Below are 11,901 nucleotides of genomic sequence, written 5' to 3'. Positions count from 1 at the left end.
AAAGCGGCATTTTCCTGCTGCAGCTGTAGCAGACACTGATGCACCACATAATTGCACAAAGAAGAAATGAGGAGTTCTGTAACACAGACATGTCACAAAGGCGCTGTCATACAGATGTACACGGGGTCATCATAAGCGCGTCCCAACGTTCCCACTGTTCATATGATGGGGTACTGTTCAGATACACCAGCCACTGGTCAGTAGGCTCTGTGTGAGGCATACACAGGAACAGCACTTCAAGCACTGTAAGCTTAATCCCCCAAAGGAGAACTGTTGAACTATGAAGTCAAGTCAAATAAGAGTAAATTATTAAAACCAAATGTTTAAGTGAAAGTAACACCCGATTAGGGATTATGCTTTATGCTCAAAATAAAGTTTAAGTCACCTCTTCCCAAGTACTCAATCCATATAATACGTTCTGGTCACATATTGCTTCTAATTCCTCTAGCAGAGCACTGACATACCCTTAAAAAGCAGCAAAGAAAAAAGGAAGGCAAGTCTTCCAAAAAATTCTCACATTTATATGGTTTCAATTTAATTAGCTACTGATCTTTTTAATACCTTTAGCATGTCAGCTGCCTCTTTTCTGCGCTGTGCCATGTCCTCGGATTCCGTCAGAAGGTCATCCAACAACAAGGATTTATACAGCTGGCCTACCAGCTCGCTCTGCAGAGTGTCTTTCACGTGGTTCACCAGAAAATGCATCACTGCCTTTGGCACACTGCAAGCACATAAATATTGTTTCTTCAGAAAGAAGCATTCAAAACAGGGTCTCCTCTAGATTGAAGAATGCACAGTGTGAGCAAGCAGCGACACACAACCTTGGCTCAAACTACCAGGAATCTACCACTACCATAAATAAAAACTCTCTCTCAAGTAAATGCAGTATCTTGTGCAATTTAAGAGCTGTTGAATTTCTTCCAAATAGGACAGCTGCATTCTAGAGATCATGAATATACGTAGTGTAAAAAAGAAGAATAAACCACTTTGCTCACTAGGGACCAATCTGAATATCCACTGTACTAGGCATGACAAAAAGCTCAAGTATTTCAACCCTGGAATCAATTTTAATGTGTAAATGAGAAAGGAAAGAGGCAAAGAAAGAATTAATTTACCTGATCTTACTTAGCAGATGAACTGAAAACAGGATGCCTGTTCAAACACTGGGCCACAATATCTCTGATATCAGAGAGCACCACGTGAGGGCAATTTAAAACTGCAAATGGACTTTAAGTGTTGTCATGACTTCGGCTGGGATGGAGTTGACCTTCTTGCTAGCAGCTGGTGTAGTGCTGTGTTTTGGGTTTGGGATGAGAATACTGCTGATAGTGCACTAATGTTTTTAGTTGTTGGTAAACAGTCAAGGCCTTTTCTGCTCCTCACACCACCCCACCAGGCTGGGAGTGCACAAAAAACTGGGAGGGGACACAACTGGGCAGCTGACCCCAACTGACCAAAGGGGTATTCCATACCACATGGCATCATGCTCAGTATAGAGAGCTGCGGGTAGAAGGAGGAAGTGGGAGACACTCGGAGTCATGGTATTTTGTCTTCCCAAGTAACCATTACGCATGATGTAGCCCTATTTTCTTGGAGATGGCTGGACACCTGCCTGCTGATAGGAAGCAGTGAATAAATTTCTTGTTTGCTTTTCTTGCGCACATGGCCTTTGCTCTGCCTATTAAACTGTCTTTATCTCAACCCATGAGTTTTCTCACTTTTCCCCTTCCAATTCTCTCCCCCACGCCACTGGGGGGGAAATGAGCGAGCGGCTGCGTGGTGCTTGGTTGTCAGCTGGAGTTAAACCACAAGTATGAAAAATATATATCTGTCTGGCATGGAGGCAGGCAGCAACCAATGAGATTCAAGAATAATCCATCAGAAAGACACTACAGAATCTGTACAGCAAAGTTTTTCATCTCTACATCAGGCTAAAACACCTGAAAAACCACACTGTCTTAGCTCCGATTTCCATGCCACTAAGCTTCCTGAAAAAAATTCCAAGTATTGAATCTAGCTGAACCAGATGTTCTTTGGGGCTTAGGATATGTATAGCAGTACTCTTCTGAAAAAGCGGGGTAAAATATTTACATAAGTACTGACAACATCAAATCATCATACTAGTACTAACGCAGTACCAAAATCTGGGGATATAAACACAGGATCAAAAACAGAATTAGTGCACCTCAGATTATTTCATCATAGTGACAGTAAAAATACTGACAGTTGTTCCCAACTGAGAAACAAAACATGTTAGTTTAGAAAACCTTGTTGCTGTAATTCTTAGCAGCAGTATTTTGCAACTAGAGCAGGCGGGGAGTTGATATATAGACTCCATATAAATCATTGAGTAGTGACCACATCACCTTTCCCATGTACCCATAGCCCTAGATCTAAAACAAAATAATTTTCACGGGCAGATCAAGAATTTTTGCTCAGTGTTGTGCAATTATCACCACAGAATTAACTTGACAAGGATCATGCAAGTCTAAACAGCCAGATCCAAAATTAACCAAGGTCCATCAACACATCTGAGCTTTTGAAATCATACTCTCAAGTTTCACTGGGAATTTTCACACTACAGTCTGCTGCTTTATGGTTCTTTACTAGTCACTTGTGGGAAGACTTCTGGGAAATCATGATGAGACCATACAGATCTATTAATACTCAATTAATTCAATTTACATCCTCCTTTCAAGCCAATGCATTGCATGTTCTACCAGAAGAAGAGCTTAAGAAAGAAGTCTAAAATATTTTGGAAGTCACCTGGCTAAGAGTGAAAGCAACCCAAAACTCAGGTTCAAAGCTGTGTGGGTACAGATACCATCCAAACCATCCAAGTAAGAGCCTGAATTAGTTCCAACAAGTATGATATGGGATGGACACGAGTACCACTTTGAGAGGTACTTCCTATAAATATTTCTGAATTAGGTGAGGATGTCCTAATACATAATAGCAAAATCTATGCTGCTTGAGATAGCGCTTTTTTTTTTTTTGTTATGTGTGCATATTGACTGCAAAGAATACGAAGGGTTTCTTTAGCGTACGCAAGGAGGTAACACTACTGGCACAAACATGACAGTAAAAATAAAGTAAACAAAGCAATTCACTGCCATGAAATACTAAAAATTATACTGAGGACTATTATTAGTTTACTGGATATAATAGAACTGCTATGACCTCACTAATCTGCTCTAAAATCTGTTTCCAGATTCCCATATTTCCCACAAAATTTTACATCATTCTTCATTACCAAAAAGTATGACAACTTTAAAGCAAAGCTTTAAAGGCATTTTCCATAGTTGCATACAGCAGAAACATCACTTTTATGCTATTACCATCCTTATAGCTAAGTACTAGAAAATTTAGCTGCAGTAGTTCCTATTTGACCTTCCCGTTTGAAATAACAGGATGGCAAAGCTAAGTTCTGTCAGGACTAAACACAGCACCTAGAGTTCATTCCAGTTATTTGCTGCAAGTCATCCATCTGAATTGCAGTATCCTCCAGAAAAGCAGGCATCTCCTAAATAATTAAACCTTTTACTCAATATAATACAGAACTTGAACCATTTGAGAAAACAAGTGCTTCTTCAGGCTTCTTGATTCTGTGAAGGTTCAAGTTTTGCTGCTGCTGCCCCTTCTAAAAAAAAAAAATAATGACATTTTCTCTCTGTTTATAAACATAAGAACCTGATAAAATAACAAGATTATATACAAGACTCATGAGATACCACAACATTTGTATGGCTTAAACGTTTCTAAGAAGTTTTGTTTTACCTGTCCTGAATGTTCTTCCTGACAATAAGGAAGTAAGATTTGATAAGTCGTTCAATCACTTCACAATCTCGTTGCTCACGGGCAGAAAGTTTGCGTGCAACAGGTACAGGCTATGTAAAAAAAAAAAAATTAAATAAAATGAAAGCCTCAGTTTACTCAAACTGTGGAGTCTAAAATAAAGTACTGCTCTTTTAGTCTGATAGTTTGATAGATGTAACCTGTCTTGCAACAAACCCTAATTCTTCAGAAATAAAATTAGAGACATGTCAAAATCCAGATCTGTGAAACAAAAGTCCAAGGGCACTACGGCTATATTTTTTATAGAAGTTCACTAAAGGAACTAAGCTCTCCAAACACTATGGAATCTCCACCTATTTTTAACTTAAGTGGGTTTTGGTTTTAATAATTCTTTTCCTCTAATATAAAAATGCTAACTTCAGCAAAAAAGAGCAGGCATTTGACTTGAGACATCAGCTAAGATTTGTTTCTGTATAAACAGCGATCTAGATAAGGAGTTCACTTACACAGGAATTTGTGAAAGGAAGCCAGTTATCCCAAATCATAGGCGGAAACTGGAAGGGGGATGAAAATGAAGGATTGGGCAGCAGGAAAGCAGAAAAGACTGACTAGAGCTCTCTGTCCCTACTGCGATAAATATGTAGAAAGATATATATTAATAGCAAAGTTACAAGTTCTGGAATTCAGATGTGTTCTTCCCTGAGCCTGAACTACAAAGAGGAGGTATTCGTCTTTCATGACTCACCACATCTAATAGGTTTACAGCATGTCCTTTTTGAGGACTAGCAGGTAGGGCTGCAGCTGGCTTGGATTTCTCCTCTGCTGATACCTCTTCCGCTTTTGAGGTTTTCAGCATTCCTCTCCAGTTGCCTGTTCCAGGCTCCTGAGACGTATCTCCAGCTCCAGGGGCAGCCTGCACAAACAGCACAATGAAGAAACGTTGGAGAGTAAGAACCTGGGCACTGCAAAGCAGTGTCTGATCAAATGTGCTATGACTGAGCTATAGGTAAGACTCACTAAAAGTAAGATTTTCATAGGTATATTCCTTTCATTCTATTCTTCACATACCGCACATTTGTTCTCCCTTTGCTACTTACAGCTGACACACAGTACCAATAAAAAGAAAGCTTTTAAAACTCATGTTCTTCCTCATAATGGTATGAAAACAGCTCACATACAGAAGCTCACCACCATTTGAAGGGCCTACAAATCAATTCTGAAATATGGAATGGTCTTCTTAAATCGTTTGGCTTTTACCACTTTTACCATACATCCTTGGAGCAATACAACCTATACCATCAGGACCATTATGAAAGTATGTTTTGAAGATCACCATAGCTCTTGGAACACTCAAATTCTTTGGTATTTTATTTAACTAGAAACTGAAGTTTCTTACAATAACAGCTAAAAAATATGCACATTTGTGTTTCCGGGTACCAAAGCTATGAATGTATTGTGCTGCCAGATCTCAATTTACAGAAGGCTTTTTTTGGTACCAAATCAAAACAAAAAAAAAATCTCCATCCTTTGGAAGTGAAGATCAGTTTCTGGGAAGTTCCAGACAAAGAATGACTCACTGATCTCCCGAAGAAAAGGATATAACACCTAACTCTTAAACATTAGCAATCACCGGACAAAAGAAATATTAGTAGATGGTATCCACCACATGTTAAATTAGTATTAAAAAAAAAAGGAAGTTTATTTTGATGTGGAACAGTGGTAGTTTTTCTTTTATACCTTTCCATAAGGCTAGCATCCATTCTATTTACTACTGTGTTTTAAAAATCTATTGCCGTTTGAAAAACATTCAAAGTCATTCAAAGCTCTGAACTACTACTACTTATGTCTCATTTCAGCTCTAGGAAGAAATAAGCTATTTATCTATTGTGTTTACAATTAAATTATCTATTGTGTTTACAATTAAACCACCACAGGCTGATCTTTAGTCTAAAAAAAAAAAAAAGAGTGAGAAACAAAGCCTGGCAGATAGAATACCAACAGTTGCATACCAGGAGGAAACCCAGCTAAACTGTGTACATTGGGAATTTTATTAAAAATGCACAACTGTTCAAAGGTGTTATAAAAAATACACTATAGGAATTCAAATCAACCTCTACTAACAAGAGAGAGCCATTGATGAGGAAAGCTCCATGATGTTATTTCTCATTGCAAGACAGCTATTCAAAATGGGAAAAATCCCTATGGCACTCTCATTCAGTATTACTGTAGAGCCTGCTCTATCTCCAAAGTAGTTTCAGAAACAAAGCTACATTTTGTCACAAGAGAGTGTTAAATATGTACCACCTAATAAAGGACAGGGTTTGTGGGAAACAAACCAAATTTGGCAGCTTTCTGCAACTGCTTAAGGCACAACAGTATCCTCACAGTAGCTCTTGATTTCATTGTAGATGTTTTGCAGGGTATCAGAACCTCTAAAACTCTGATGAAAATAATAGTTAAAGTTCTACTGCTGACTGGGTTTTGACTTTAACTACTTTGTTCAGGACAGAAATGGCAGCTTTGCACTAGAAGCTGAATGTGCATATGCAATGAAGCAGAAAGGCTGAGTCCTCTTGGTACTCCTAATAAACAAACTTGTGACTACTCATCTTTTCTGACTCCAAGTGAAAGCAATTAGCAAAAAAGTCTTAACAGTATTGAGCTGTTATTTTAACACGAGAGACAGCACACCTAAAGTGTAAAAAATCACTGCAGAACACATTACACAAATATAAGTAAACCAGGGATTGAACGATTATGTGGAACAACAAAAGGAGGTTGGTTGAACAAAGCCTGTAACAATTCCCTGCAGGAAGCAGGAAACTCACATTTTTAGCTTATCTTCTGTCCTCCTTCTTTAACTGTCAACACATTAAAAACATGCAGTTTAACAACCATGCTGAACACTTTTGATTACAACACTGTTGCACCAAACAATCTACTGACTACAGTTCGAGGCAAATTATGCTGCATACTGGCACCACAATATATTGCAACCAAGAGTTCAACCAGAAAGCAGTGACTTTGCCAACTAATGGCACATCTTTACCTGCCACGGCACATACTAAAATCAGTAATGCCAAGTAGTCTATACTCTGTAGGGTGTACCGTGTCAGTGACACAGCACTAAATACAAACTGCTTTCCATACCATCTGTGGCGCACGACAACAGAAACGTGCATGCAGTGCTTATAGGAAAAATCAAGACAGACCTTGCCATCAGCCTCAGCAGAAGCAGCAGTAACAGTCTCCTGGGAAGCAGGTGTCAATGCACCTGGAGCTTTAGTAGACTAAAGGAGGTAAAAAATGCAGGGAGAGGGGGAAAAAAAAAAAAATTCAACTGAAGACCACCAAATCTACCTAGCAAATTTCATACACTTTTAACCACTAGCATTTTTAAAAATCCGGGGAAAAAAATATTTTGAATTTGCAAGCAACAGTAACATAAGCAAAAAAGAAAAAAGAAATCTCTAAGATAACTAAGAGACTTCTGGCTTATCTGACCTTCAATTTAATTTCAGCTCCTACACTGATGAAATAAATACAATCAATTAAAAAAAGGATCAAATAGCACTGAAAGCAATCTCTAGATAGCTAACTTAAATTCCCAGTTCATCCATCAGCTGGCTTCTGATTAAAGGCAGTAATATTAGATCTATTCTGGGACTTTGTCTCACTTTTTAAGCTAACAAACTTATTGAAATAATTTCTATCAGCTGTAGTAACTCCTGTTACAATCTGTGATGAGTTTAAACTATATTCTGTATATTTGGATGCTAAATACTTCATGTAATATTACATACATAACTGTCTAAAATTCCAGCTGATTGTCAGACCATTACAGCCAGGCAACGTTTTCCATGACACTTGATTCTTTCACCCATGTATGTAGTTGTCATTGAACTAATCCCAAAACCTGGTAAAACTAAGTGAGCTCCAGAGACAGAATACACAACTGGATTATGATAATCAACTGAAAACATCACCTCTGCCATCTTCTCCCAAAGAAAGCAAGACTGAAATAAACTGCAGTTTTAAAGGTGAATTAAAAAAACCCAAACAACCAAGTCACTATGTTGGCACACTGAATATTTTCAATCACTTGTTTATCTTTTGAAATCGGTGCATCTCAACCATAAATTCAAGCATGTAAGTTCTGATTCTGTCTTTTAACATCTCCAGGCATTTTAAGCCTTACCTCAGATGACACTCGGGTAATAAGTGTAATATTAATGTAAATTTATAGGCAAGTCCTCAGAAATCTCAGATTTAAAACCTGCCAAAAACTGCATCTTTGGAAGAAGAAAATAACATTCCACTTCTGTCTTATGAAATTGAAAGAAAAAAGTCAATACCTGAAAGCTCCCAAGACTGTTACTAGGGCAGCGTACCAAAGTTTCCAATCTTAGATTGGATCAAAAAGGAGAATGCATTAAACTTTAAATGAATAAAAAAATAAAAATCAACATTTACTTTACCTTGTCTCGTGGCACAGCAGAAGGCAATTCCCGGGCTAACCTGTTACGCCTTTGTTCCTTTAAAAACAATCCAGTAAGACCTCAATTATGTACTCTGTATCAACACATATGCAAGATTCATATTTTACAGCTGACTTACATCTTAGAGACAAACACTAGTAATTTCATCTCATCCAGTGTCACCTAGTCATACTATGATCCATTGAAAGCCTCAATTATTTGGGTAAAGCTACTCTGATTACCTGGTCAAAAGTAAATTCTCAACATAAAAACTTTTGTAGCACAGTCCAATAATCAAACCCAGAATCTTTAAAAGACAAGACCAAAGCTACACGGTTTGGATCAGCATAGATACCCTACAGCCCTCATTAAGCTTTAAATCTTTGAAGTAATCTAAAAGGATTTGATTCTGTGAACAGCAGGGTTAACTATGATTAGCCCAAAAGGAAGGAGGTGGCACTATTCGCTTTACAGCAAAACAGAGTTTGAAGCAATCAGGACAAATATGTGATTTTTCTTGAAATTAAGAACTGATTGTCCACTGAATAAGGATAAGATGTTTTACGTGCTTTGCTTCTTCAAAAATTTCAATGTCCTGTTCAGGAAAATGTTGGGAAAGAACTAGTTCAAGTAACACAGAGTAATACAATAATCTCCTACGTTCAACTTCACAAGGACCTAATTTTTGTACTCATGGCAGTTTGCACAGCTGTTTCTGAACTAGATTCAAGAGCAGTCTACCAAGGCAAACTCAATTGCATAGCCAGTCAATACAAAATTTAAGTATAAAAGAAGTAAAAGGTTAGAATGAAAGAGCAGAAATGGTAACATAAGCATTTAAAAAAAAAAATAAAAGAACACTATTATGACAGAATGTGTTGGATAAGCACGGGAACACATGAACATTAGCTAGCTCTTAGCCCGATGCAATGGATGAAGCGCTGCAACAAAATCAGTAGTAGAAGAACTGCTTCAATAGGATGATGACAGCAACAAGTATTACCAATCAAAGCTAGGCTTGAAAAACAGAAAGGCTACTGAAATTGTAAAATATGGGAGACTGATGGAGAAAATTGTCTTAGGCAGACTAAGTGTGGTAACACAGAGATTCAAGAACAACACTGACAGGAAACAGAAATTAGAACCTAATAGAGGAAATAATACTCGTATTATCCTTTCATGAATGAGAGTAACATTATAGCTATTGATACGTTCTGTTGGAGACAAAATGCAGTTACTTCAACATTACAGAGTATTTGATGACTATTTAAAGTTTGTCTTCCAAAAATTTAATTTAATAGCCAATACTCAATTAGGTGCCTGTCTTATTTTCCAGACAGAAATACAGGCAGAATTGTTTTCAGTGAAATATCAACCACTGTTCCTGAACATAATATGCAATATAAATCTAACACATCAACAGATCTCGAGATAAGAGCATACACCATATTTGTAATATATCATATTTTTATACTTCAAAATGTAGAACTAAGTTTCAATGAAAGGAATTGAAGCATTTTTTTCTTTTACCCATTATTTAAGCTCTTGCTTAAAGGAGTAACAAGACTTCATAGGAGAATATATTTTCTTACCTCTATGTTGTTATTCATTAAACCACAGGCATCAGCGAAGTCTGGATGTTTGGTATTGATATAAGCTAACTCAATGGCCACTAGATTATGAACCTGCAATGCAATGTTATTCACAGTTCTAAAATTCAGTGAGTAAATCTAACGCTAATGAAGAGCAATAACCTACAATGCTACAAAGAGTAGTCTAACTGCCTATAGCAAAAAACCATTCTTACTGCCCCAAAGACATGAAAGTTCTGATCCAGAAGGCAAGAAGGAATTCATTCATGTATTGTAATACCTTCAAACCTTCAGCTGTTTTGGATGTTACATCAGTTTAATTTGTGAGCTTCATCAAACTCAGTAATGTAATGATTGTAAGGTAGATAGTGAGCTATATAGTCAACCGTCAGCCACAAGCCACATACATTTGAAGCAGTGAGAGATGGCTCAGTGTAGTGGAGAGCGAGCATAGAGAACAATTTTTGCTCTTCACATCAAACATACGCAGAATTAGTAACTGAAACAGTTTCGTCCCCAATAAGCAACCCAAAGCAGACTTTTCTATTAAAACATATTTACTCAAAGCTACAAGTTGAATTTTTGGTTCTCACTACCTAAAGGGCATAACAAGCACAATCAACATTTTATGTTGATTTTCCCTCCAAAACACACAGAGTAAGGACTATAATTTAATTTTCATCACTGCATCCCTAACTCTACAGTAAATGCACAGCTTTTGTTACAACGGAGGGAAATACACCTATATCAGAAAGACTAGAAGATATTAAATCCAAGTTTTAGTAAAATTGTTCTTAGGAAATTGAAATATAGGGGACAATAAGCTGAAGAGGGGTCCTCCCAGCCCTTTGGGTTTTATGTATGTATCTTTTAATATAGAAGATTTTTCAAACTGTGTAGATATTAAATACCTAGCTATTTAACAAATAAAAGTTAAGTTTCCTTTAATAATTTGCTTTCCTGACATTACAGAGCAAACAGAAGCAACAGGAGAGACTCCAGAAAAAACACACTTTTTCCAGCAAAATTATAGTAGATGAAAAATTACCATTTCGTTTGTGACAGGAAGTCTTCTACGCAGAAGACAGGTTACTACTTCAACTATGGCATCGTGCAATTTAGGAAACCTCAATAATTCCTAAAAACAAAACAAACATTTACTTATGAGACTTCCGGATTTATTTGGGGGGGTGGGGGTGGGGCAAATAATTACAAACGTAATTCTAAACCATGCATTTTTACCTGTGTACTGTAATTACTACAATGCTGGATAATCCTCTGCATTTCTTCATGAACCAGCTCCACACAGCGCAAGCTAGGTTCTTCTAAACGTTTGATTTGTCTTTTTACCAGCAATTCAAACGAAACTTCAGGAACAAACAAGGCAGGACGGGGACCCTAGTTCAAAAGGAGGGAAGAAGTTGCTCAATTGTGTATTAAAACAATACACATTTCTAAGAATTAGTATCTGATAAAGCCCAGAATAAATCAGGTCACAGTGCGCCTCCCCAAAAGAATACTCAAAACAGGTCTTAAGAGTAAAATATGTTACAAGAATATTTTGATATAAAAGCTATAAAGTTATTACCTTTATGAAAAACTGTGTTAAATAATGATTAACCACCATCCTTATAGAATCTTGAAGATTTCTACCTAATAATATCATTCTAGACTTACAACTATGAACAATTCTTTTCACATTTGTAGATCCAAGTTTAAATGAAATTTACTATAAAGGCAAAGACATTTTCTTCCTAACTCCAGAGGGAACAGTTACCACTACTTACTTGACAGTCCTGGGCATACTATTCTTGCTGCAAGGTAGGTGGGTTTTCTGTTGAGTATAATCATAACACAGTACCACTGATTTACAGTGTTTTGGATAATTTCATTTATGACCATACAGACCAATGCTTAGCTACACAGAAAACCTTTTTTACCTGAAATTTCCTTTTCTTTTTTTTTTTTTTTTAATTAAATGAGCTTTAGAAACCCAAAGATGTGATGTCACATAAAAAGAAGACATCTCTCCTGTT

General features: G+C 37.0%; 1 protein-coding gene across 1 annotated transcript in view; it reads right to left on the bottom strand.

The window, feature by feature from the left end:
* DNM1L (dynamin 1-like) overlaps positions 1 to 11,901 on the bottom strand; it is a 32,300-nt gene that overhangs the window by 1,771 nt on the left and 18,628 nt on the right. Inside the window, exons 11-18 of the mRNA XM_009889905.1 lie at positions 11,108 to 11,263; positions 10,914 to 11,003; positions 9,866 to 9,958; positions 8,274 to 8,330; positions 7,008 to 7,085; positions 4,541 to 4,708; positions 3,778 to 3,887; positions 562 to 721 (exon numbers count right to left, since the gene is read on the bottom strand). Coding sequence (XP_009888207.1) covers positions 562 to 721; positions 3,778 to 3,887; positions 4,541 to 4,708; positions 7,008 to 7,085; positions 8,274 to 8,330; positions 9,866 to 9,958; positions 10,914 to 11,003; positions 11,108 to 11,263 — 912 coding nt within the window. The remainder of the gene's footprint in view (positions 1 to 561; positions 722 to 3,777; positions 3,888 to 4,540; positions 4,709 to 7,007; positions 7,086 to 8,273; positions 8,331 to 9,865; positions 9,959 to 10,913; positions 11,004 to 11,107; positions 11,264 to 11,901) is intronic.

The sequence above is a fragment of the Charadrius vociferus genome, unplaced genomic scaffold (assembly GCF_000708025.1).
Source record: "Charadrius vociferus isolate BGI_N301 unplaced genomic scaffold, ASM70802v2 scaffold1228, whole genome shotgun sequence".
Lineage (NCBI taxonomy): Eukaryota > Metazoa > Chordata > Aves > Charadriiformes > Charadriidae > Charadrius > Charadrius vociferus.
Note: the sequence above shows the minus strand (reverse complement) of the source record. Positions and strands in the feature narration are given on the sequence as shown.